Source organism: Festucalex cinctus, chromosome 13, assembly GCF_051991245.1.
Source record: "Festucalex cinctus isolate MCC-2025b chromosome 13, RoL_Fcin_1.0, whole genome shotgun sequence".
Lineage (NCBI taxonomy): Eukaryota > Metazoa > Chordata > Actinopteri > Syngnathiformes > Syngnathidae > Festucalex > Festucalex cinctus.
Genome location: NC_135423.1, coordinates 6599309 through 6626281, shown reverse-complemented (window position 1 = coordinate 6626281; position 26973 = coordinate 6599309). Strand labels below are relative to the sequence as shown.

The window sequence follows — 26973 nt, the reverse complement described above, 5'->3', positions numbered from 1 at the left end:
GAGTAGTCATGTGCTTATATTTATCCCATTATGTTTACCTTTTCTATACATTGTGCTTGTCAGAGAGGTTTAATGGAAGATCATTTTTACTCGGGTTTTTTCTTGAAGAGAAATGCTGCTTTGACTGTTATCTTTAGCTACATTTATATTTTTTTCCCCCCCAATCTTCTGTCTATGATCGCTTGTGTATTCTGTTTTGTTTTGTCAGAGAGACCTCTCATTTAAGAACATTTTTTTCTCATGGCTGAATTTGCCTTAATTTGTGCTATTTGATGAATATTTAATTTCTTACAGTTAAATTGATGTTGTTGGGTCTGAATTTCTGCTGTCCTATTATTTGCGTCCATTTGACTTTCATCCGCTGATTTGGAAAATAGTCAGATGATACGCTTAGTTGCCGTTTATTTATTTATTTACTTATTTTTATTTTTTTTACTGAATACTCTTAGAGAACGATTTAGAGCACTGGACTAATAAAAGTGCTGGATCAAAAGTAACGCAAATTCGGTGAAAAATTGGATTGACCCGGTAACTTTGCTCAATTTGACCCAACCTTCTGGGTTGTTTTGTACAAATGACCCAACCTTCTAAAACGACCCAAAGTTGGGTCAAATTGACCCACGTTATAGGGTCTGTCCCGTTTTTGACTCAGCAGTTTGAAAGGTGTTTAATAGCCAACTCAGCGCTGGGTCCAGCACAAGGACCGAGTCGAGTCTGTAACATATTCGGTTGAGGATTTGACCCAGAATTTTGGCGCAAGATTTTGATCCAACAAAAGACTATCCATACTGACGAGTTAAAGCTATAAAGAAATGGATTACTAGGTTATTAATATATTGTAACTGTAGTTAAAAATAATGCTAATTTCATGATAATTCTAAAAAGACAGAGTCACCACCAGGGTTATTATAGTTTTGGAATTTTTCATTTTAGTTATTTTTTTTATTTCATTTTGAGTTTGTTTTTTGTTTTTTTTGTTTTGTTTTGTTTTTTTGTTAGTTTTAATTAGTTTTCAGGGTGGTTTTGTTAGTATTGATTACCGGTAATTTTAGTTATTTAATAAATTCTTAGTTTAAGTTTAGTTTTAGTTTCACCACCATGCAAGCGACGTCGTCTGAAGCTGCTTTTCTATTGGCTGCTGCGAGATGACGTCACTTCGTTTTCAACTTTTCAATTGTCCTTATTCCAGTTAATATCAAAATAAATCTTAAAATCATATTAAAAATCATCAAAACTTTTTTTGCGACAATTATAGTTAGTTTTTATTTACTTTTGTAAACTTAAAATGTAGGTCAATTAGTTTTTGTTTTTAAAAAAGCATTTTCGTTTTCATCTTATTTTGTGAACGAAATTGTTTTTTGAATTTTAGTTTTAGTTGTTTTTTTTTATTAGTTTTAGTTAGTAAAAACAACCTTGGTCACCACAGCAAGTTAAATTAGGCTTTGGCAATTTTTATTTTTTTTATTTTTTATTTTTTTAACACTTGATACCCTTCTTGAATTATTTTATAATAATTTTACTTATTTTATTTATTTTGCTTTTTGTTTTTGCTTTAAAAAAAAACAAAAAAAAAACCTTTGCTTCCCCCCTTTTTCTTATTTAATTGTTTTAAAACTTTTTTTTTTAACTTGTTTTTAATACTCCACTTGACTCCTATTGCTTGAAAGTTATAGTACTCATACTTGATTACAATTTTTGTCTGCTCTTCCCACATCTGCTAATTGCTCACGTGTCCGTCAAGGTGATCAACTTCAGCTCGGGGGAGGTGGGCCATGGCCAGAATGACTTCAGCAAGCGGGCGGGCTTCAGCGCCGCCATGCCCTCCGCCAACCTCTCCATCTTCATCAACAACACGCAGGAGTCGGACTCGGGGCGCTACGTGTGCGACGTCATCATACCCGGAGGCACTGGCATTTCTGGACAGATGCGCCTTAATGTCAAAGGTAGCGCAACCCCCAGCGTCACCGCGTAAAGGTTACGTTTGATCACAAATGCCACACAAAAGTAACCACGCTACTACTTCTTAACACGGGAATGCGCTTGAATGCACCGCAGGATTTACATGGAGTTTTCCTTAAAAAATAAATAAATAAATAAATAAACTTTATTAATATGTTTTAAGCCAGTGTTGTATCCTTCCCAGTCCCGCCTTCCCCTCCAACGTGCACCCTGACGGGCGAGCCCGTCGTCAACGGCAACGTGACGCTGAGCTGCAAGTCGGCTCACGGGAAACCCGTCCCTCAGTACAAGTGGACCAAGACGGCCCCCATGCAGGAGGTCTTCTTCTCGCCAATGCAGAGTGAGTTAGTCATCAAGTCTCAACTAATAAGCGAATCGTCACTATACGGACAAATGTTTTAAACACTAGCTCTCCCAGAGCCGTCATTTTGACTGTTCTCAAAATTGGATTTGTTGTTACTCTGTTTACATTGATCCACAATGTTACAGGTCTTTTGACTTTTCCTCTCTCTTTATGTATATCATTACTGCACTGCCATTTTATTGTACATATTAAAATTAGAAAAATATTTAGGAGTAATTAAAACTTTACCTCCACACCCGTCAATTTGACTGCTCTATTCATTTCAATGGACATCTTTGGGCTTCCGTAGCAACTACCATTCAACGTGGAGGCATTTGGTTTTGGATACAAGATAGATCACCATGTTGAACTAGAGAGGGGATTACACAGCTACATTCTGAGAAGAGAGTCTGACGAATCACAATGAGTGGTCGCTGGATCGCTTGGCAGTATCAGATAGCAAGTCCAAACAAGACCAGCCCGCCCCCTCTAAAAGGTCATGACGTACAAGGCAGTACAAGCCTGATAATCGAAATTAATACATCCGTTTTCCACAGAAAAGCAAGAGAGGAGCTTTATTAGCTACTCGAAACAGCGAGTAATAACCATATTAGGCGATTATTATTATTATTATTATTAGGAGAGAGTGCAAGCCGTCAAAATGACTGCTCTAGTTGTTTTAGAATTCTAGTCGTGCTAGTATTAAAACCTCCGCCATGGTGTTTTTTTGAAAAGGTCAAGGGAAGCAGAGTAACAAAATGTGGTCGTGAGTTATTTTTATTTATTTATTTTTTTAAATCTGCGATTTGGTGTGTCCCAATACTTTTGACCACATGGTGCAACTTGAGTTGGAACCTTGTGAGTGTCAACTTGAGTGTGCGTTCACACCAAAAAGGTCACTTTCCCCCGAAACGGACCAACGTGACCGTGATTCATCGTCTCCGCCGCGCTCCACAGCCTGTAAACAAACTTGTCACGTGGTTTGAAAACGCCACGCAGCGATTGGCCGGACAATTGTTCGGTGAAGATCAACGTGGACGACTGTCAAGCATTTTTTTTCCGTTTTTTTGTGCGTGTGCTCATTGATGACTATCCAGCGTGACGATGAGCCTGATTTAAGAGGATCATACGTGAAAAGGACTGGCTAGACAGTGGCTTGTAAATAATATAAACAAACTGAGTGATGATGATGATGATGAGAGAGAATTTCACATCCTGTCGGAGCATCGTCTCGCTATGACGCAGACAACAAAGAGATTCACATCAAAATTACAGGATGATTTCCCAAATGAGACCAAAATGAAATGTTTATAAGACACTTCCACATATCGCCGAATAAAAGCAGGTTTGACGTCAAATTTGAAGTTAATCTTCTATAACATTCAGTATGTACGAAAGCCGCACACACTCTGAGAGGATTAAACAAATGGACATGATAATTAGAGAGCTTTAAGGCTTGTTTGTTGGCTCACTTCACCGGCTTTCTTTTTATTTACACATTTGGCTCGTGGGCATTTACTAAAACTTGCAACAACAAAAATACACCACTAAAAATACAGACCTTAAAATAAAATATGAGGTGGTGTTTACTGTATTTTATTTCAGTTTTTACAATTGCACACACCACATAGTGGTACAAGTGCCATTGTAATTTCCCCCCCCACCCCCCAAATTTTAGAGTATATTAGAATTATTATTATAATATTATAACTTGTATTTACATTAATTACAACCAATTAATCAGCTATTAGCTCTTTAAAAAAAGATTTTTTTTTTAAATTTTTAACATAAGACAGAGATAATCACATTCAATATTTCTTGTAAAGTTAGACAAATATAAAAGTACAAGTTATTGCCAAAAAAGGCACATATTCTGCCTATTTTTATTATTGTAAGCATTAAGTGACGAAAAAAAAGTTATTTTATTCATTAAATACTTATCTTTTTTTAATTAATTGTCGGTTTAATTGGCCTAAAAAACTAAATGCTCAAGCTTAATCAATTTATGTGATACTTTTGAATAATTTCAAATTATTCATATTATAATATGTAAAATTCTTATATATTGTGTTTAGGAATATGTGTTTATTATTTTTGAATAATGAAGTTGTTTTTATTTTAATGTATTTTTTTAATTACATTATTCTGTCTCATCATCTCAGGTATTTACTGTCAACTTCAAAAAAACAAAAAAACAAAACAAAAAAAAAGCTGACCTATATATGAGTTTCACATATATGAGTTTTTTATTGTGTGAAAGGGGCTAACATACATTCCAATATCCTACATGTTTTCAATGGTTTTTTTTTACTCCCACGCTAAAACCTGGCACAAAACTACAATTGTTGCGTCAACACTTTGGTCCGTGCGTCGTTTAGTGACCATGACATCATGCATGTGTCAAAGCAAAGGCAAAACATGATGTGCAATGCTGTTGACGTGCTGGCCCAAATGCCATGTACCTCGTCGCTGACCCCAACACAACATAGTTGACTCAGTACTCTTACATCATCATCATCATCATCATCATCATCATCATCATCATCATCATCATCATCACCACGTACCAGACAAAATCTTGTGAGCTGTTTTTGGTACATAACTTATCAAAAAAAGCTTTATTAACAATGACAATGATTGATGATTTAAGTCATGTTAGTTGTGGTAAAACAAAACACCTCAACATTTACACATTGTGTCACGTGCTTGAAACTGACGAAACCAAACAAAAAAAATTGCCCAACGTGGGCAGTGCACATGCGTGAAAGCTACGTGGTTCATTCAAGCTCAAGCCTGGAACTAGTTATGGGAATATTTGACTCGCTAACGCCTCGCTGTTGGCCGGCTAATGTTATGCTAGCAACAAGCAAAAGGGGGTTTACAAACTTGGACGCCAGACAAATTAGCTAAGCGCTAGCTAGGAGGAGGCTAGTAGCAATGTACGATGGATTTAAAATGGGATCAAAGAGGGGGAAAAAACAAAACAAAACATCCTTTGCTCTGCCGTTGGTCAGGTTATGGTGTGTCATCCTCAATGTTAAAATTATGCTAAAGTAAAAAAGGTTAACCTTTCTTTGTGTTGACACGCCGGTCTATGCTACACTCTGATACGGGAAAGAGCGTGTAAGTGCACTCCATTTACCATTTTGATCCAATTCCATATTTTATTTGTTGGTGGAATTTGGAGGAAGGCGGCGCTATTTCAGAGGCTGCTCACAACACTATTAACTGTTTATTCAATTAATATGTCGTTCATGGTTTTATGATGGTGACTTTTTGGCCTTTGGAATGGATAATGTCAATTTCCTATGCGATTTATTTGTTCTAAATCCAAACAAGTAGGAGGGTAGAGCTTTGTTCCTTTGTCGTAGTTTACACCGTGCTAGCGCTGAAAGAGGAAATAAAGAAAAACAAACAAACAAACAAACAAAACAAATGCATTTAAATCTGTTCTTACGATGCCACTCGTGGCCATCTGCTTCTGAACAGGAAGACTTAGCATCGATTGATGTGCATCGTTCATCTCTTTATGACGCTACAATCTTTAGACTTAGCAAATGCAAGCTACTCGCTCTGATTGACAATTGTTGTTTATTTTGCTTGCAGTACAAATGTCATCCTTTTAGGGGCACTTTAATGTATACTGTCGCTCCTTTGATACGGGAACTTGGATATTGCTATCTTTTCTTTCAGCTATCTTTCTCTCTCTCTTTCTCTTTCGCTGTTCTCTCCCCTCTTTTCCTGTTTTGTGCCTAATCTAACATGCCCCATGTCATTACTTGATCAGCCCCTCTAAGAGCCCTAAGTTGGATTTGGGCCAGAGAGCATCTCTAACCCTCCTCTTCCTCCCCTCCACCTCATGTGCATCACGCAGTGCCATTCTTGCTCATTTTGATCTCTGCCTTTTTTGCTTTCTCTGATAACATCTAACACACACAAACACACACAAAAAGAATGGAGGCCATGCCCTCAGCCCATACTGGTCCTGGGCTTTATGGGTAAGGGTTTCACCTCATTCGTCCCTCCATCCTAAATCTGTTTTTTTTTTTTTTTTTAAGTTTTAAAGGAGAAGAATCAGAGTATGAGTCATGTCAGATGATAAGCTCAATGTTAAGGCCTTCAAATGTTGATTTAGATGTTTAAACATGTTTGATTTGCTGACAATATGTAAGAAAAGTGGATTGATTGTCTCCTTTAAATCTTTACCTGTCTACTATAGTGTCTTGTGGACTTACTGCTCTGTATTAAATATAAAATATTGTGTTAGATTGTGATCCTGTTCACTAGACAGTTTGGTGATTATCCTACTAGCTCCAAAGCTGGATTGGTGATTGGCTGCCATAGTAGATGTATTTTTTTTTTTGTTATAATTATTAACGATATTTACATGTTTGCTGCTCAAAGAAGTAAATGTAGACACTTGTGTTGTGCAACCTTCTTTTCAGTTCCACGCTAATAATGTGTTCTGTAATGCGATAACATTATTAGTATGTTTAGTTCTTTAGTCTCAAACTACAAAAGTAGAGACAACTTGGGCTGGCATTACAGTAAATAAGTCAATGTATTTAGAAACTTTTTTTTTTTTTTTAAATCATCGACCCTGTATTGACTATAAACAAGCCATTGTATATTTATTTTTGTAGTTGTAGAAATAAAAAAAATAGCTTAAAATAAGTGCTAATTAATTGATTTAATAGAGCTAAATACAGTTAATCAATAAAGTATTTAATCTGATTTTTGTTTCACCACGGAATGACATTTTAGTACATTTTCATGTATGAGTTGATTATTCTGTAGTTGTGTTGATTATTTTGTTAAATTGATTATTTGGTCATTTTTATTTATTTTTAGTAGACCACTTTTATTGAAATTATGAAAAATAATCTGATTAAAATGAAATAAATGTTAATGTAATTTTAATGCAGGGAGGAAGTTAATATATATCATGGTCATCTAAAACATTTAATCATCACTCTATTCTGAATTTATTTATCCGAAATTACGAGTATCAGTAAACATATTTTTCCCCAGACACATGCTTTAGTTTATTTTTATTTTTACGTTGTTTATTCTAATCTAACTAATTTTGATTAATTGTATAGTGTCTCAACCAGTAATGTTTCCCTTTGTGCCGCAGACAAGTGGAACCATTACACGTCGTTGCAGTGTCTACTGTGAAATAGTGTAGTCATTGATAAGAGCCAACATCAGCCGTCTCTCAGGGCCTCCCCCTTGTGTTGTGACATCTCCGGTCTCAACCAGGGGCCATTGCTCATTACAATTCCACAAAGCATGTTTTCCAAAAACAACACAAGATGACAACATGCCTCAATGTGTTGTCTGAAGATTGAATTACAGGAGGATTTTTTTTTCTTTTTTTTTTTTTTTAATGGCGGTTTTAAAGGCAGCTGCTGCAACAGATTTTGTTGAATGGTAATACTGTGAAAGCACGGCGGCGGACAAGCGCTAGCCGCGGTGTCGCGACCTTTGTGTGCGAAAATATGAGAAGAAAATCTGGCGAGCGAACGCGCTCGTGCGATTGGACAGCGCTGTGTGTACGTGCGCTGCCAAAGTGGCCGTTGGAAACGCGCCAGAGGTGGATTAAATGGCGGATTAATGGCAGCAAAACAGTAACTAATGAGTCAACTCGAGCGTCATATGCGCACAATGCCGGTGTCATGACATAGTGGTAATAATACTTCCTGTAAGCAGGGATGTAGTGATATCCAAACATCACGATACGTTATTATCACAATATGATGTTACAATACGGTAATTATCACGATATTGTGGGGAGGTTGGCGATACAAAAAGGTCACAATATTGTTAAAAAAAAGAGCTCATACGAAAAAACACACAATGTTGTGCTTTTGTACAATACAGTAATGAAAAATATTATAAAAATATTATATATATATATATATATATATATATATATATATATATATATATATATATATATATATATATATATATATATAGAGAGAGAGAGAGACTTGCTAACGCAAATGGAGGACCAAACTGACAAAATTCAAAATAAATAAATGACTAAATAATTGACTAAAATTGAAAATAAAAATGGATATAAGAAAATACAATTCGAAAAATAAATACAAATGTATGTGTCAATATTTATATATATATATATATATATATATATATATATATATATATATATATACTGCTCTTTTTATTACAATTTATATATGTATTTGTTATATATAATATTCAAATTATATTTTTTACGTCCATTTTTATTTTCTCTTTTAGTCACTTATTTATTTATTTAGTAATATATTTATTTTGAATTTTGGCAGTTTGGTCCTCCATATTTGCAAGCACACATTGGGTTCCTATACATATTGACTCCGTTCACAAGCAAATTACGTTCCCCTTCATCTGACCGGATTTTAAACATAGGAGGGCCAAAACATGCCTTGTGAAAATTAAACTGCGTTAATAAACTTGCCACCAAAGGGTGCTAGAACTGCACGAATGGAAATCAACTCGACTTTTTTTTTTTTTTTAACAGATGTGCTGCTATTAATATCGTGACATGACGACGACGATATAGTGTGGGAGTTTTAATATTGCGATATCACAATATTGCTGCTATCGTTACATCCCTCCCCATAAGTGAGGAAGAGCAAAATGCTGGTCAAAGACAACTCGCATGCAATATTTCAGTATAAGATAAATAAATGTCATTTGACCCAGTATTTGTTTCTTTTAAATTTACGACAAACATGCTTTTTTTCCAGGAGCTTATGTGACTTTTTTGCTGTCATTTCTCCAATAAAAGACGAGCTGATGTGTATCCCACGATTCTAAATAAAAAATAATAATAATTTCCCAGTTCAGACCGTTCTTAAAATAATCTGAAATATTGTGACTTTTATAGGTTTCGGCCCAATGCCAGCGACATAGAGTATGTGTTGCAGTAGTCTGAAGTCAAGCATGTGTCGTCACCGATTGTGTCGTTGTGAACAAGTGATAGTTAACATGACCAGGTGTGACGTATGTGTGTGTGTCGGTTTGCAGACGAGAGACAAGGCACCCTGCGGCTGAGCAACCTGACCAAAAGCATGTCGGGGAAGTACATCTGCCGAGCCAGCAACACAGCCGGCTCAGACAGCTGCTCCATTAACCTGGAGGTTATCACCTGTGTGTATACGCACACATACACACACCAGCACACGCACGCCACTCCAATCACAGGACTCCAGCAGATGTGATTAACACATTGTGTTGTTGTTGTTGTGTAGCTTCTAACGCGGGCATGATAGCGGCGGCCACGCTGGGCTCCATGGTGGGACTGGTCGCCATGGTGCTCTTCCTCATATTCGTCCTGAGGAGGAGGCGGGACACCGAGGAGGACACAGCCAATGAGATCAAGTGAGAAGTCGCTGAGATTTTGAGATTTTGGTATCGATCGATACCAAGTAAATACTGGTGCCAATATTGCCCATACCAAGTACTTTTAACTCTTTGACTGCCAAAGATTATCCCAAAAAAACAACCCCAACAGTGCCAGCCGATTTCGATTTTCACTCATCAAGGCAAACAAAATATTGCGTGCTACGACTACATAAACATAAAAAAAAAAAAGTATGTTTCTCTTTAGTAATCACCATTCGAATATAGGTAATTTGAGTGACATTGAAAAGATACATTTTTTTGCACAATAGTGACTTAGACACTTTTTTTTTTGTTTATGGACGCACTGTGAATTAGATTTAATGTGACAAAGGCTTTGATCATTCACGTCATCCTTGAAAACTTTCAATTTCATCATATCAGTCGTGTTTCATTGTAATTTCATATACCGTGAGCCCATTGAAAAGAGATACAAAGCTCCCATCTGCTGGCCATTGTTAGTGGGTGTTTTTGATTCCACAACCCATTGAGCAGGCTTTGCTGCACGATATTGCACTGCCCATTGAGGGGGGGAAAAAAAAACCCTAGTAAACTCTCAACTCAACTTTATTTATGTAGTGCTTTCAAACAGCCTGAGTTGTCACAAAGCACTTTACAGACACACAAAAAACAAACACAACATAAAAACATTAACACCAATACAATACAATCACAACAAATCAACATACACTTTTATTAGGATTTTAGCATACGTCATGAAACATTTTTGGCAGTCAAAGAGTTAAGTTAATAAAATATTATGGTATTTTAAATCATTTGTCTTATTAAATATCAGAAAAACATTCATTACAAATCAACTGAAATATTGCAAGCCTTTTCATTATTTTAATATTGCTGATTATGGCTTACAGCTTAAAAAAAACTTAAATATCCTATCTCAAAATATTAGAATATTTCCTCAGACCAAGTTAAAAAAAATGCCACATTCAACAATATTAAAACAATAAAAGGCTTGCAATATTTCAGTTGATTTGTCATGAATACAGAATGTATGGCATTTTTGTTTATTTAATTGCATTACAGAAAATAATGGACTTTATCACAATATTCTAATTTTATGAGACAGTCCTGTACAGGTCAGTGGGACAAAGCCCTGAGTGAATACGGGAACACAAGCTACTATTAGCCGCTCCTCCTAAAAGCGGTTTCTATTGATGCGACAAGATGGCAGCTAAGCAGTTAAAACGAAAGGATCATGACTCATCGCAATCATGAACCCGTTTGACATAAACGACTGAATTCAGTAGTTAATGATTCAACACAAACAAAACCACCTTCAATTGAGGCACATCAGTAGCATTGGCTAGCATGTTAGCCATGACTTATTGGCAGCTTATCAGCATTTTTCATCTGATCTGTATTATACTGCCCCCTGATGGCCAAGGCTTGCATAGCAGAAAGCCTGTTGAATATAGTAGTTTTTTTTTCGTTTCTTTTTTGTATACAGGGAGGACGCTCAGGCTCCGAAGCGAGTGTCGTGGGCCAAGAGCAACACAGGCTCAGACATCGTGTCTAAAAATGGCACATTGTCATCCATCGCCACCAGCCCTCGGCCCGGAGACCACCAGCACCACCACCAGCAGCAGCAGCAGCGCCAGCCCACCTTCCACTACCCCTACTCGCCCTCGTCCACCACTGACGCGGGCTCCGTCATCAACGCCTACCAGCTCCGCCCGGGCGAGGCCAACACCCTGCGCGGCCTGCCGGGCTACAACGCGGGCGGGACGCCGTCGCGCAAACACAAACGGCCCCCCGTCACCAACGGGGGTCCGCCCCAGGTGGTCCGCATGCCCCCTGCCAGGACGGAGGGGGCTCAGCCTCAGACGCCGCCCGCCTTCACGGCGTCCCCGCGGGCCAGCTCGTCGTCCACGCTGACCCGGGCGGGCACGGTGGCCGTCATGGTGCCTGCGCAGAGCCAAGCGGGCTCCCTAGTGTAGCCGGGTGATTGGACAGGAAGGAGGGGGCGTGCTCTAATGATTTTCTGCCTTGTGATTGGACTTCTCTGTGACCTCCTGCAAGGACATTGTGTTTATTCATACTACTGACTCAGCACATTTTTGATTTTCACTGCGGATATTTTTCGGGGGTTTTTTGGAGAGCAAACAGCTTAGGTTGTGTAGTTTTCAGGCACATTTTTGTTGATGTTTCTCAGGCTTAGAAAAAAAGGCTCCAACTAATGCTGCATTCGAAGATGGTCGGAAGTCGGACATTTCCAAGTTCAAACCAGGAAGTGTGTACGGAACGCCCCCTTGAACTCGGAAATACCACTGGCGAAGTCGGAAAAGAAGAAGGACCCCGACTTCACCGACAGACTACAATGACGTCACTGAATGGCAAAACACAATTTACTCGAGTATAAAACTAGATAGCTTTCTTCATTCATAAATATTCGACATAACTTGACGTAACGCAATGTATGTGACAGTATGCCGCGATCTCCCGGCATGAAATTACTGAACTGAACTACTGAACTGTATGGAATGCTTATGAAATAAGATAAAAACAATAAATGAGGCAAAATTGTGAGCAGGTATGAGTTGTGAGGACCAACATAAAAAAAACAATTTACCGCTATCCGCCATTTTGGTTGTTTACTTTCGCCTCGAACGCTTTCAGGAAACTGAGAAAAAAACAACTCGGATATATCCGACTTCCAACCATCCTCGAATGCAGCATAACAGCAGAGTAAAACACAAAAACACAAAATGACAATTCAGGTTTTTCTATAGAATTTAATTAAAACTCATGGAGCATTGGTGGTGTTGCCTGTGATGATAGACAGAATGTAAGCAAAAAGAAAAATAGTGAACATAGTTGATGGCGTTGGACTGTTTTTGGTGATTACTGACAGTTAAAGGTGTATTCAAGGATCTTCTCGAAAAGTAGAAGCCAAACGTCCGTTTGTTACTTTAAAAAAAAATCATGCTCCGCTCGAAGTGCGCATGCGCAGCTAGGATCATACGACGTTAACTGCAGATGGATTGACGGGATCGAGAATCAGTCGTTACGATCCACCCGGAAGATGGAGGCAACTAAAAATCCTTGAATGCAACTTTAATGTATGAGGGCCTGGAGACATCCCATAATCGGCCCTGCTTTCTGCTGGTTGTGTAGTGGAATTTATACTATTGAAGAATTATGTGTACATACGGTGTTATTTGCAAATGGTGAGCAGCTACATGTAGCATTTGAAATACACTTTTAATGGTTGGCAGTTGTTTTCCAATTAAAAAAAAAACAACAAAAAAACGTTAGTATTGGTTATCTGTCTCAATATGTGCTCTGACTGACTGGTGACCAGTCCAGGGTGAAGTCTGCCGTTTGCCCGCAGTCAGCCGGGATAGGTTCCAGCTCCCCTCAACTCTGCACAGGATTATTATTAAATTGATGGATTTTATCATGAACGGAGCAGATTTATTACACGTCACGTCAAAGTCGCGTCTTTTGTTAGCAGGACGATCATCAATGGAGACGATACCGCTTTTACGTGCGTAATCTTCTGACAAACCAGAGGTATGTTGTAGTACCAAGACTGACCTATGTGAGGCAATATAGCGTCACAGCATTCAAACTACCAGAAAATACAAAGAAATGACAGACGCTAGGCTAATTGTTAGCTTGTCTAGTAGCTACGAGTTGCAAACTCTCCTTTTCATTTTTATTGTGGTGAATTGAATGACTTGATATACATCATAGAAACTAATATTCCACTATTTGTGTCCCGCAACTTGGCAATTGTTCCGTTTCCTTGGCTCGGCTGACTTTGATGTTGACCACACAGAGATTTGCTATCATAAATTTTGAACAGCTGCGGTAACTGTTTAGCTAGCAGATAAAGGATTGAAAAATAACTTTACTACACCTCACATGGTCACACCAGTGGATAATCTTTTCGGACAAGAAGAATCGGGTCCTAGATCAGATTATAAAAAATAAATACAAAATAGGCCCAATTATGTAGTGTCTTCAATGTTCATTAGCGGCCAGCTAGGTTATTTATTTAGCTTGTTGTCTAGCAAGTTAATCCTACCTACAGGTTAGCTCAAGCCAATGGTAATTTTTCACGTTTTTTCCCCGTGAAATTATAACCTGGATTTAAGAATCCCTCAATGTTGAGAACTTCTGTAACCACACCTGTGGTGGATTGAGTTTAAAAACTGTGGAGTAGAACTTGTGCCATAGCTTGGATACAGCAAGAGTCTGACATCAGTCATTGAAAATCAGGATTTTGCTTTTTTATTACTGTTCAGTGATGGCAAAAAGAGAAAAGATTAAAAAAAACAAAAACACTGGACAAGGCCACTTGATGACATAAATTAAACTGTACGTGATACAAACACATTGGAGTGACTAATTCCTGAGATGCTAACATGCCAGTAACAGAAATCCCCAGCAAAGTGACAGTACTCATTTAGATTCATTATTACAGAATAAGGTTTTTTGTTTTTTTTGTTTTTAGACCAAATGGTTCCAGTCTGACCCCAAACGCAAACTTCCTGGGCCTCGCCGAACTATGTGGTTGGTTAATAACGTTCATCTTGTCTTCTAGTTTATACTGTCACACAGTAACACAAAATGGCAGTCCTCTACTCAAAGGACTCGCATCAAGACTCAGTGAGAAGACTCCGTGAGATGATCATCCTCATCACCTCGTTGCTTCCTGTGGAGAAACGTGCAATTGGGCGTTAACAGAGCTTCAGGAACATCAGAAGCATCGTCATTCACATCCTGGCTGACCTTCTAAGATCTGATGCACGCGGATGTCACGCACAAACTGCTGCACGGCGTAGTCCTTCAGATAGCCGTAGCCTCCGTGCATCTGGAGAGCCTGGTTGCAGATCTGAGCAGGTACAAAAGAACGATAAAATGACGACTTCAGTTCAACGTGACACTAATGCACAAAACTGAATTGACAAACTTAAGTTGGAAAACGTGTTTTCATGAGGTTCATTTTGCATCGTTTCTCTTGGCTGAACTGCAACCAAAAAGATTTCTAATCGTGAATGTACCTTTTACTGACAAAGGCAATAAAATGGATTCCGATTCCCGCCGACAGTACCAAGTACCAAATGCACGGTCCGCCACTGATTCAGGTCCAGTATATACTCACATTGAAGCAGTGGTCTGTGGCAAAGAGCTTGGCCATCGAACACAGCTGCACGGCGTCTGCTCGCTCCTCCTGAAGTGCTACTGCGGCCTGGCGTACCAAAAGGCGAGATGCTACCAAATCGGTGGCCATTTCTGCCAGTTTGAACTGAAGGAACTGCACATACATGTGTTAAAATCTGTGTAAAATTACTCTTATAGTACAGTAAGAAAAGTGCTTTTTGGTCCTTTCAGTGCTACTGACCTGGTTGTTGGCGAGCGTCTCCCCAAACTGCTTTCGCACCAACAGGTGGTCCCGAGCCAGCTGGACGGAGGCGTGGGCCGCGCCCAGTGAACACGAAGCTATTCAAAGGTACATTTCATTTTATTGAAAGCCAAAATGTTAACGTTTGAGCGAAAAATCGAGTATGTGTTCTGGTAACAAAACTTTAAATACAGATAAAACAAAAAGAAGTAGAAATGTATGTGTTGCTTCATGTCAGAAGAATTCTCGAAGAAGAGTTTTATGAGGAAAAAAAAAATCTAAATTTGATGTGAATAAAGTTGTAATTTTAGGATAAAGAAACTTTTAAGGAAAAAAATATGAGAAAAAAGTCAATCAGGAAAAAAAGTTCCAATTCGACTACAATATTGTCATAAAAAAAAATTGTAATTTACCTGAAACAATTTCTCAATAGTAAAAGAAAAATAGTTTTTAGAAAAATGTAATTTTCACAAGAATGAATTCATATTATAACCAGAACGTAAGCAGAAGCCTAAAGGTTTTGTGCGCTGACTGATTTGGATTTGGACCTGTTCCCTCCGCCTTGACTGGCATTGGAGGGGTGTGTAGACTTTTTTTCTATTCGCAGTCCATGACAGTAATCGGCAGCATGATCTCACCAATATTAATCCTGCCTCCGTTCAGTCCTTTCATGGCAATTGTGAAGCCTTGACCTTCAACTCCCAGCAGGTTGCTGACAGGAACGGCACAATCCTCAAATATGACCGCCCTGGTGGGCTGCGAGTTCCACCCCACCTGAGGAACACATCCAGTCAGCAACACTTGTTGTGACCGCACGCTGACATCTAGTGGTCTCCTGCAACACTACAAAAATAACACTGCACTACCTTTTGCTCCTTTTTGCCAAAACTGAGGCCCGGCGTTCCCTTTTCCACCACGAGACACGAGATGCCTTTCGGACCTTTGGCCCCTGTGCGACACATGACCACGTAAACGTCAGACTCGCCGCCGCCACTGATGAACGCCTGGAATCACAAGGAAGAAGAGGCACATTGAACAATGGTAAAACCAGAGGCGGGGGTTTACTAGCCCTGAAAATTGAGACATAGTGTACTGTGTGTTAATACATTGTATTTGCTCATTTAAAAAGGGGCATACAAAAAAAAAAAAAAAAAAAAGGGTAAATAATTTCTTAAATTTTAAAGGGGGGGGGGGGGGGGGGGGGGGTGTCTAGGAATCAATTTAGGATGAAACACTTTTTTTAACAATACAGTACCACACATACTGTTTGGTTCAAAGGTGACCTTATATTTTATGACTTTTCCCAAAGTGACATGGCTAAAGTTCACAAAAATTAAAAAACTAAAAAAGTTAAGTGCACTGTCTACTAATAAACACACACTTAATCCTTTGATAAATTCATTAGAAATGAGACCAATTGTTCAAATTTGGAAGTAATTTTATCCCCCCCAAAGGTAATCATGAAATTAGAATTCACCTTAATAAAGTGTTGTAGTTAGAAGCAATAGTTAGTAAGCCAGTTAATAGTGGTTTGTTGCAAAAAAAAAAAAAAGGTAAAAGGATGGAAATGGAAAAAGATGTTTTCACCCTCTAACGTGGGCAGTGCATGAAGTCAGTTGATGATGATGATGATGATGATGAAAGTTTTACCTTGGAACCATTCAAGACGTAATGGTCGCCTTGGTGCCGCGCACTCGTCAAGAGCGACGCAGCATCACTTCCGCTGCCTGGAATCAATGAGGAGACGTTCAAGTGATGGTGTATTAAAAATTGTATCAATTAGGAGTAGTATTGTAAGTAACTGACCGGGTTCAGTCAGGCAATAAGAGGCAAACTTCTCCATGGAGCAAAGTTGGGGACAGAATCTTTGCCTCTGCTCCTCGCTGCCAAAGCTGTCAATCATCCAGGCGCACATGCTGCATGCAAATGACACGTTTGAATGGCATCCAACACAAAAGCTGCATCAATAATTGCATCTTTGTCAAGATAATAACTGAGCATTTTTATTATTTTTTTGACACCTGTCATAAATGTATTAATGCAACAGAATGTTTATTTTTGTTATTGTAGTTTACGCCATATTGAGAATGGTTTCTAATAATAACAGTTTACCTTAGTTTAACAAATAGAAGTACAGTATTTATTTTATTATTTAATTTTGTAAATATTTATTTAGCTTTAAATATATATATATATATATATATATATATATATACTAGTCAAGTATTTTGAGGAATTGCTTTATTGATCCCTAAAGCAATTAACAAATATATTTCATAAATGTAATTCCATTTTAATTTGACTAACACACATTTTTGCTTCATTATATAAAACACTAGCATTATATTATCCATATTCCAAATACAGTTATTGCCATTTATATGTATTTATGTATGTTTGTTTGTATGTACTTATTTATTTTTCAGAAATGGGTCAAAATGCTTAAAAAAAAAACAAACAAAAAAAACTATTATACTATTTAGAATAATACATAATAGTATGAAGTGAATAAAGGTGAAGGTAGAAAAGGTATTTTTTTATTAAAGATGTTTGATGTAGGTGTTTTTTTTTCCCCCCCGAGCTCTTATTACATTGTACATGTTGCACAGTGAAGTCACTATTTTGAAGTAGACATACTTGTGGATACTGATGTAGGCGGTGGTGCTGACGCATCCGGTGGACAAGGCTTCGAAGATGACCGATGTGTCCAGGCGAGATAGACCGGTACCCCCGACGTCCGACTGTACATAGATGCCCCCGAAGCCCAGCTGGGCAGCCTTGCGCATGGTCTCCACTGGGAACACTTCCTTATGGCAAAAGCAGACTATATTAAACTAGCTGAATTAAGGGCGAGAGAATGTTTGCCTGCTTGCTGCTGCTTTGAAAAGAGTTGCAATTGGCTCTGTTTTGTACACACATAGCTTCTAGTTCTACTGTATAAAATTAGATAATTATGCTTACTCTTGTGGGAAAGGGAGAGTATTTATTTCGGAAGGTGTTTATTTGAGGGTGTTTAACCAACCTTTTGGTCCCACTCCGCCATGTGCGGTGCCATTTCATTGGCTGCAAAGTCAAAGGCCACTTTCTGGAATTCCTTCTGTTCGTCTGTGAGGCCGTGAGAAGCTGGAATAATAAAAACATTTAGTTGCAATACTTTGCAAACTACTCTGAAGTACAATGTATCCAAAAGTTTATTGAAGTAAAAAGTAATGGAGTATATGTGGCATTCAAAATAATAATAAACAAAAACAAATGGGAGTGGCGAAATGAGGGGCGTGTACCTCTCTTTGACCAATGAAAGAAGGAGCGCCTCTTGCCGAATGACATTCCAAGGTACATTTAAACATGACCGAGCTGCATTCAAAGTTGATAAAACGGCATTTAAAAGTAACGCATGTCGATCATTTTATAGACAGGTGTTGGTAAACTAACGCGAAACCAGCCTTACTTTCTACCATAGTTACGTAAATAAATATTTCATTGACAATCGTTACTGAATGTATGCGTTCTATTTTGCGTGGTCTTACGGTCGATACACGTAGCTATCCCTCGTCTCTGTGCACATTTCCCGGCCAAAAAACGGCTTCTCCTGCCGATGTTCTCTGTCAACCGCGCCAGACTGACTAGTTTACAAGCCGCCATATTTTTCTCCGTCGTACACTGTAGTGTTGCGGGTGCTGCCGGGATATGCAGTCCTGAAACGAACACCAAGGAACGCCCCGGCGCCTCTTTTGATGACGTCACGCGTTCCGGATTTGCGCGGGTTTAAATGGCCATTTGTTAATGTGGCACAGTCACAGTGAGTCGGCTACTGACTAACGGTATGATTAGCATTCTTTTTAGCTCCTTTATGTACTTAATTAACCGACCACAGCTACATTTTAAACACACTAAGCCATAATATTATGTCTCATGGTTTGCCGGAAGCTGTTAACAAGTATTCACGCCAGCACTAATCGAAGAAAAGCACGTTTTTCACTAACATGGGCTCATGGCGAAGTATTCATTTCCGCGTTAGAGCAATATTGTAAGTGTTGTAGTTGTACGGTAAGTAATACTCAACTTACACTTATATCGTGTTTTAGCAAGTTTATGAGATCCAATAAAACAGTCTTGCTTTTAAAGGTTATATTGCTCTACAAATTTGCACTGTGGACTAAACATTGAGTGTATGCTGATGAAATTGGTGGTTAAAATCCTTAATAGACATGTAAGATTCTTATAAAGTTTCTTTCTTAGAGAAGAGAAACATGCCCCCAAAGAAGAAATTGAGAAAAAGAACACTCAATAAAGGTAGGTTGAAGCAATATGACTAGTTCACCATTTTGTATGGTATGTTGTATTTTAAAGTACATTCTGCGTAACACAGATGGCGACGCTGAAGAAGAGGTCGATCCTTCTCCAAAACCGAGCCTCAAGAGGAAGGCTTCATCTTCTTCTGCATTGGCTTTGGAGGGTACAAGCACCGAGCAGTATTGTCGCTGGCTCATGAAATCTGAGCCGGAGAGCCGCTTTGAGAACGGCATTGATGTCAAGGTACAGTACAAAATGTACTTTACAGTGCTTGCAAACATCTCAACATCATTGAATCTACAGTTTGGAATTGAAGACCTGAAGGCTTTGCCCAATCAAACCAGCTGTTGGGACGGTGTCCGCAACTATCAGGTAGAGCTGCAAAAGTTACTTATTTATTTTTGTCATGAAAATATTATCATCTAAAAACTGCAAAAAAAAAAAAGTGGCCACTATTATCACACAAATCTTGCTCTGTCTTGGTCAGGCACGCAACTTCATGCGTCAAATGAAAGAGGGACAGTTGGCATTCTTCTACCACAGCAACTGCAAAGAACCCGGCATAGCAGGAATCATGAAAGTAAGATTTCTTGCGAGGCTGTACAGTATATTACAAAGTATTGTACTTACTGAGCGCCATTGTTATTTCATGAGCGTCATTTCTTCTCCATCTGTTCAGATCGTGAAGGAAGCGTATGTGGACCACACTCAGTTTGACAAGAAAGATGTTCATTATGATGCGAGCAGCAAGCAAGAGAATCCCAAGTGGAGCATGGTAAGAGGATCCGTTTCGAGACAGTACAACAATAATAATTTAAAATAATCAACTCCAAACAATTATTGAGAAGATATCACATCGTCTCATGTGATTTTGAAAAAAAAAAAGTTGTTTTTATTTATTTTCTAATGATTTATATTGTTGTACTTCCTCAACGTGAAGTGTGCGGGGGTTCCAGACCAATCTTTTTTTTTTTTTTTTTTTGTCCCTTTGGATCATATAAGGCACATGTGTCAAGATCCGGTCCTCGAGGGCCAGAGTCCTGCATGTTTTCGAGGTTTCTCTACTCCAACGCACCTGATTGAATGATCAGGATAATTATCAGGCTCCTGCAGATCTTGCTGATGAGCTTAAATATGAATCAGCTGTGTTGAAAGTGGGAAACCTCTAAAACCTGCAGGGCTGCGGCCCTCGAGGACTGCAGTTTGACACCTATGATATAAGGTATTGAATATAACATTGAAAGGTTCTTTTCAGTGAATAATATCAAATATAATCATTACAAACACAAACATTAAAAAAACGACATCTAAATGTGTTAAAGAGCTTTTCCTTTTTTTTTTTTTAATTTAGAAAGAGCCTGATTTTAAATATATCAATAGTTTTAAATTGTCAATATAAAAAAAAAATTAAAATCTCTGTTGCCTAATCGAGATTAAACTTGATTTGACATAGCTTTCAACCCAACATGCAAATATAAATTAAGATGTTTTTTTTTTTTTTTTAAATAAATCAGAATATCAACATTTGAAATGCTGCTGCCTAAATGGAATTAGTTTACATCATTTTTTTGAGTGGTTTAACAAGAAAGATCTTAAATGTATGATAGTTAATCATGGCTACTGGGTTTTTGTCTTCAATGTTAAGGACTCTCCTAAAAGTAAAAGAAAACATTGCTCAATTCATTCATAACTCAAAGCTTACTAACCCACACGGCAGTCCGAACGCAAATAGTTGAGGGTGGATGACGGTGCGGGTGTTCCTGGCTCTCAGGTGGACGTGCAGTACCAAAGAATGTTGAAACGTTTTCTTCCCCTGGCTGAACTCAAAGAGTACCACCTGCGACACAGGACCAACGGGGGTCCTCTGAAGGACGTCATGCTCTTCACCAGGGCCCGGCTGTCCGTGCAGCCTCTCACTGCTGGTAATTGACTAGATGATTAGCTCATTTCAAATTTGGCATCAGCGTAGTGGCAAATATGTTTGTTTATTATCCCTGCAGAGGAATTTGACTTTGTTCTGAGCTTGGAGGATCAAGAACCGCTGTGAATATGCTCAGTGATGGGCTGACATAAGTATCTTAAGTTTTATACAGTGTATCATAGTAGAGATATTTGTTCATTGTAAAATGTTTGGGGTGGAAAGATAAAAAGCACAACAATGGAAAAATAAGTGTGATTTTTTTTTTTTCATTTGGCATAAATTTATTTGACAACTGGGGTATAATGAATCAGTCATAAGCGCTTTGCAAAAAGATCTAAATAGTTCTACTTTAATTCTTCTCTGCTTTTAAAAGACTAAAATCATGTTTGGAGGCACGTTAGACACGCACATGTCTAACCAAACTAAACACCTGGTCGCGGCGGACTAATAATGCCGCCGGATTGCTGACTTGAACCGCTCTTATTTACACATCCACACTCGCTGGACACTTGAGTGCATTTCACATTTCGGAGTTCTTCATAACTGGAATGTTGTTTGTTCAACGTTCTAAATCAGTAAAAGCATTAGGAGTACGCACGGAATGGCATTAGCGTGAAAATCCGAGGAATTACAATGCGTGAGGTGATTCTGTCGAGAAACAAACAAACAAACCAAAAAAAAAAAGACAAAGCGAGGGAGGGTATAATTCCAGTCCGGTCTCCTTGAATCGTCATCCTCGTTGCCTCATGGAGACCCCCGGTCCAGTCGTAGGCGGGGCTCGTAGCCACTGTCGTCCTTGGCGCACTGCTCCAACGCACTCTCGGAGGCGGCTGAACCCTCGTAGCGCTGGGAGGCGATTGCGGCCTGGTGGGACATGCTCTTCCTCACCACGTCCCCTTTCCGCCACAGCGTGATCTCCTGGGAAGAGATCAGGGTAAAGTTGACGCAAACTGTACTAGGGGTGGGAACTTCTGGGTACCTCATGATACGATCCGATGCGATACAAGGCTCACGATAATTATTTCATGATATGACGATACCGCGATTATTGATATATTGGTCAGGTAATAAATCCACGATAATCTACGATAAAACTACTCAAGACATAAACTTATGTTTTTTTTCAATGAGCTAATAGTTTCTTCTTGTACCATCACTGAAACACAATATCAAAACTGGTGTCTTCTTCACACTGAGTACTTTAGTGTATTTTTTTTTTTTTTAAACAAATATAAATCTTGAACAGAGACCACTTTCTGTGAACAAATTTGTCTTTCCTAAACATTATTGTCATGCAACATGTCAGTCAGTTACATAGTCAACGGTTTCATTTTCTAAACGGTGACACCATTTTTTTTGTTTAACATTGCAAAAGTAAATAAATAAAAATTACTTAAATATTAAATCCAATTAAATTAATATTCCTCAGAAATTGTGTGCTTCAAAAAGTTAAAACATGAAAAATGTTTTTAAAATGTTAAATTTGAAGCTATAATGCACATTTTTCATAGAAATGCATGCAAAACTGAATCAGTTGCTGAACGTGAAGATTCGTTGGTGGTTAATGGAACAATCTTTATAAAAATGAAAAGGTAGGAAGGAGATGGATTTCTAAACTTTACTCATTTTACACGACAAGCTACAGCAATAACCCCTACCTGACCCCCTATCAGATGACTAACGCTAACCAATCAGAAGCTAGCAGACTTCAGGTAAATGCAAGTGTAATGACTGAGAACAGCAGATTCAACACATCAGATGCTTATTTGGCATCTTTGCACTTAATGATCACAGATTGCGAGGTCCCCCAAAGCAAAATGCGCGACTTGAAGAAAAACGAAAATGCACTTCGTACGGCTACCTGCTGTTTGAAATAGCGTCTTTCCTCCTCATCGATCAGCACCAGATTCAGGTAGTAGCGCACCGAGAACTTCTTGTTGATGTCTCGCATGGTGGGAGTCAGGTCGTAGCCGGCCAGAAACAACCGGATAGGGATAGACTCACCTAAAAAAACAAAAACAAAACAAAAAAAGCCCTCACAGTAAATCATCAACTGGACGAAACATCCAAAGCTTAATGTCCCTTAATGTCATCAATTTGGAGTTCAAACAAAATATGATAGGAAACCTCAGAAGTCTAACAAAACTTAAGCTGTACACAGTAGAGTAGTTTACTATTCTTCTTTATATGACTTAAGCAGCTGGCCGATTTAATTGACCAATATTAGCTCTTTTAGGATGGGCAATTTTAAAAAAATATATAAGACAATTTTGGAAGTTCCACTCTATTTAATAATAATACAAATAATAATAATAATAACAGTGTTCCCTCGCTATAACACGGTCCTCTTTTCGCAGCCTCACTATCAAAATTTTGCATTTATTTATTATTATTTTTTTTTTACATTAATGTAGTTAATTTATAAAAATTTATGAAGGTTTGAACATTGAGAATGTTTACAGAGAAATTTGAGAATGTAAATGCCTCAATGCGAGAAGTTTATAAACTGTGTGGTGAGGGGTTTTCGAGCCTTTTTTTTTTTTTTTTTTTTTTTACCCCTGACTGGTGCTCCGTCCATAATCTCGTACTTGGCGATGGTGTCGTTTTCATGGTAGACGCTGGGGCCCGTGCCAGTCGTCTCTCGCTTAATAATGTCGATCTCCATGTGCTTGATCTTAATCCTCACCAGCAGGAAATAGATTTTCCCCACAATGACGTCTTTCAGGTGGTATCTGTTAGACGGAGAAGTAATATGTAATCACGCTACAACATTAATATGTGATACAATTGATGTGCAAAGTTAAGCGGTTTTAATTTATCTCACTTGGATTTGTTGTACTCAAACTCAATGTGGAGACAGTCCTCAATGCCGACTTCCATTTTAATGGAGGAGTTGAGTTCAGGATACGTGCTCAACGTGTGCACCACAATGTCCAACTCTTTGCTGATGTCATTAAGTCTTCGGATCACGGTCGCACGCAGGAAGTACCTGCGCACAAGGCGGAGGAGTTACTGTAGGTTTTCCACGTAAGCATTTTGAGAGGTCGCTACTGTTTGTGAAGTGTTACCTGAGTTTGACATTCTGGCCCGTGTAAGACTCGTAGGGCTTTTCCACGTGAGTGAACTCGAAATCGAACGTCTGCGACTGGGTCATCTCACCAGGCCTCGCCAAGTCTTTCACCAGGGACACAAACTCGTGGTGGTTCCCTCTGTCGTAATACAGCTCTGCAAACGCAAAGCACGATGGTATAGATCCAATTGTATTCCTCTTGACATGATGCCAGTTTCCCTTAGCAACATAAACGTTGTTAGGCGCATCAGTCACGAGCTGACCCACAACAAAGTCTCAAAACCACATGCCCGAAAAGAAACCACTAGTCAGCCAATTTGGCATGAAGTGGCCATTTTTGTCTGGGTGGATGCAGTAGGTAAAATAAATGTTGGGTAGGGCAGGGTGCTCACCACAAGCTACTTCTCATGACCAAAGCAGCACTTCTCGGAGAATCGTAATTCCGAATCAATAAAGATGCCAATTCACTGGGAGCATAAGTGAAACAGTAAGTTTCTGTTTATCTTCCTTTGCGGCTACTAATAACCTGTGTCGTCTACATTGTCGTTATGGTATTTTTGGGGGTGTAACAAAAAAAAAAGAAAAAAGATTTGAATTGGAAAATTAGTTTTGTTTAGACAAACCAAATCGGATCATTCTATTTCAAAACGGTTGCATCCATGAATTGTATCACACACACCATGTATCGACAATCGCATCTAATCGTTTTTTTTTTTTTTTTAATGAGCGCTCTACACCTAATTTAAATCTGTTTGATATTGCTGATGATTCGTTGTTTTTTTTTTTTTTAAATTTAATTAACTTGGGATATTTTGGGCTTTGGGGAGCTTTTACAAGTTGTTGCACATTATAAACATGACAAAAACTAAATGCGTAACATATTGAATTGAATGAGAATCCCACTAAATCAAACACTATCTTTACATTTTAAGATCCTTAAATCATGTCATACCCCATAATAATAATTGTATTGAATCGTCTTGTGTGGTTAGACACATTCCTATGATTTACCTCTGAGTATGAGGTAATCATTGATATGCATGTAAACATGAAAATGTGACTTTAATCACTTCATGTAAAATTGTGTGCATGTAGGATGTCATGTTTGTGCTGGTGTGTTTATTGATGAGCCTCGTGTGAAAGGTGGTTTGTTTTGAGTTGAATAATAACTTGATTGTGAATACAATTGTTGATGTACCATGAGTTCATGATTGTGTACATGTAAGAGACATTGTATTGATGTTTTATGATCCTTTGTTTTAAGCGCATTGCTGCCATCACGTGGCACTACACAATAACAAGCAACCCCCTTGGTAGCATTAATTATTCACTGGGTTATGCTCGTCACAGCTTGGCCTGGTCTCTATGCACAGTAAATAACAGGTAGGTGTATGAGTAGGTAGTTGGGAAGCTTGCACGAGCTTTTCAATTTAACTTTTTTTTTTTTCTACATGAGTTGGATAGATTAAGGGAAAGATGTGATGTACAGCAGGTTCAGGTTTGCGCTATACCAGGTCTTCTGATGAGCTTCTTCCCTTCTACATAAGATTGATGGATGGCTGGATAGATTTGTTTTCCTTACCTATCTGTCCGACAAATTCAATCTTGATGCCCTGGTGCTCCAGCCTCTTTCCGGGACTCTTGAGCGTGACGTTGACCCTGCCGCTGACGGTCTCTCCGTCGTAGAAGAGGAAATACTTGTCTTTCTTGCCATCCTCCGTTTTGTGTTCTGCTTTCTTCCTCGTCTCGGCGTCGTTGAGCACCACGTCGATATCAGCACTTTGGCCGAAACTGAAAAAGCTCATTGTTGGCACCTTATGTGGCTACAGCACAAGGCCTGAAGGTTAAATTTCCCTCCAAGGGCCGCGGCACGCTTTTTAAATAGTAGACGTATTTGCAATGCAAACGCGTTAAGTGTCCATGCCCAGTTGCGATCGCGACGGAGCGAAAAATGATAACGCTGCGCGCTGATCAACAGAAGACAAAATGTCCATCGATTAAAAAAAAGGGGGAGGGGGACTTACTTTTTTTACCCGCAATTTTTCCCGTGTATATGCACTCAAATTCTGCTTCGTCACGAAAAACACACTCTGAACGTGAATGTCGTAATATTATTACATAGTATTTTGTTCCGGTAAGAGAACGTCGCGTATGTTGTCAAATATTCAGGATGTAAGACATCTGGGTCGACACTACTACTTCCGGGTAAACGCGGCTACACAATAAGAGCGCACAAGTTAAAAATTATTCGCTAACCGGAAGACGCGTTATTTAGCCCATTTTGGGGGTGCTTCCTTAATGAATTATTGCACCTCCAAAATTTTAGAGTATATATGTAGATATATTTTTACTGTGTGTTCTTTTTAACAAGCTAGAAACTTGGTAGCTATATATATATATATATATATATATATATATATATATATATATATATAACATAAACCATAGTTTAAAAGTAATACTTGAACAATAAAAGTACAGTACACCCCTCATTTGATTGAAAATGGTTTGATCCACCTCGACCCCTCTCACCTTTTGCTTACAAGCGCAGACGAGTTATATTATTAGTAGTAAGCTATAGTGATTCCGAATTAGGGTGC

The 26973-nt window shown here is 38.6% G+C and overlaps 4 protein-coding genes across 14 annotated transcripts in view; 2 read left to right on the top strand and 2 right to left on the bottom strand.

The window, feature by feature from the left end:
• The window catches only part of esamb (endothelial cell adhesion molecule b), a 69462-nt gene extending 51137 nt beyond the window's left edge, over nucleotides 1-18325 (top strand). For 2 of the 7 annotated variants that reach the window (XM_077540779.1, XM_077540785.1), the window contains 9 exons: nucleotides 1742-1943; nucleotides 2144-2299; nucleotides 9344-9466; nucleotides 9568-9697; nucleotides 11187-12906; nucleotides 14289-14587; nucleotides 15080-15197; nucleotides 15795-16130; nucleotides 17745-18325. In XM_077540779.1, the coding sequence (XP_077396905.1) occupies nucleotides 1742-1943; nucleotides 2144-2299; nucleotides 9344-9466; nucleotides 9568-9697; nucleotides 11187-11676 (1101 nt within the window). In that variant the 3' untranslated portion in view covers nucleotides 11677-12906; nucleotides 14289-14587; nucleotides 15080-15197; nucleotides 15795-16130; nucleotides 17745-18325. Of the gene's footprint in view, nucleotides 1-1741; nucleotides 1944-2143; nucleotides 2300-9343; nucleotides 9467-9567; nucleotides 9698-11186; nucleotides 12907-13190; nucleotides 13253-14288; nucleotides 14588-15079; nucleotides 15198-15794; nucleotides 16131-17744 lie in introns of all 7 variants that reach the window. The other 5 variants (XM_077540783.1, XM_077540782.1, XM_077540780.1 and 2 more) reach the window with 5 other exon arrangements.
• On the bottom strand, nucleotides 13946-18800 carry acad8 (acyl-CoA dehydrogenase family, member 8). 3 transcript variants are annotated; one of them, XM_077540786.1, is made up of 11 exons: nucleotides 18617-18800; nucleotides 18112-18212; nucleotides 17727-17896; nucleotides 16896-17005; nucleotides 16740-16816; nucleotides 15956-16093; nucleotides 15728-15863; nucleotides 15090-15187; nucleotides 14850-15002; nucleotides 14477-14579; nucleotides 13946-14399 (listed from the first exon to the last, which is right to left on the bottom strand). In XM_077540786.1, the coding sequence occupies exons 1-11, from the start codon at nucleotides 18729-18731 to the stop codon at nucleotides 14344-14346; spliced, it is 1257 nt and encodes a 418-aa protein (XP_077396912.1). In that variant the 5' UTR covers nucleotides 18732-18800; the 3' UTR covers nucleotides 13946-14343. The 3 variants fall into 3 exon arrangements, with proteins under 3 accessions (XP_077396912.1, XP_077396914.1, XP_077396915.1); XM_077540788.1 differs by having other exon boundaries at nucleotides 17727-17892; nucleotides 18617-18632; XM_077540789.1 differs by lacking the exon at nucleotides 18617-18800 and adding an exon at nucleotides 18371-18389.
• thyn1 (thymocyte nuclear protein 1) lies at nucleotides 18766-21556 on the top strand. 3 transcript variants are annotated; one of them, XM_077540791.1, is made up of 8 exons: nucleotides 18766-18910; nucleotides 19329-19382; nucleotides 19459-19625; nucleotides 19686-19754; nucleotides 19870-19962; nucleotides 20062-20157; nucleotides 21154-21304; nucleotides 21383-21556. In XM_077540791.1, exons 2-8 carry the CDS (start codon nucleotides 19340-19342, stop codon nucleotides 21427-21429), a joined length of 666 nt encoding a protein of 221 aa, XP_077396917.1. In that variant the 5' UTR covers nucleotides 18766-18910; nucleotides 19329-19339; the 3' UTR covers nucleotides 21430-21556. The 3 variants fall into 3 exon arrangements, with proteins under 3 accessions (XP_077396917.1, XP_077396920.1, XP_077396919.1); XM_077540794.1 differs by lacking the exon at nucleotides 18766-18910 and adding an exon at nucleotides 18917-19116; XM_077540793.1 differs by lacking the exon at nucleotides 18766-18910 and adding an exon at nucleotides 18917-19136.
• On the bottom strand, nucleotides 21550-26573 carry LOC144033057 (vacuolar protein sorting-associated protein 26B-like). Its single transcript, XM_077540790.1, has 6 exons — nucleotides 25956-26573; nucleotides 24372-24528; nucleotides 24128-24292; nucleotides 23860-24035; nucleotides 23165-23307; nucleotides 21550-22221 (listed from the first exon to the last, which is right to left on the bottom strand). The coding sequence occupies exons 1-6, from the start codon at nucleotides 26176-26178 to the stop codon at nucleotides 22048-22050; spliced, it is 1038 nt and encodes a 345-aa protein (XP_077396916.1). The 5' UTR covers nucleotides 26179-26573; the 3' UTR covers nucleotides 21550-22047.
• Between the last annotated feature and the right edge of the window lie 400 nt (nucleotides 26574-26973).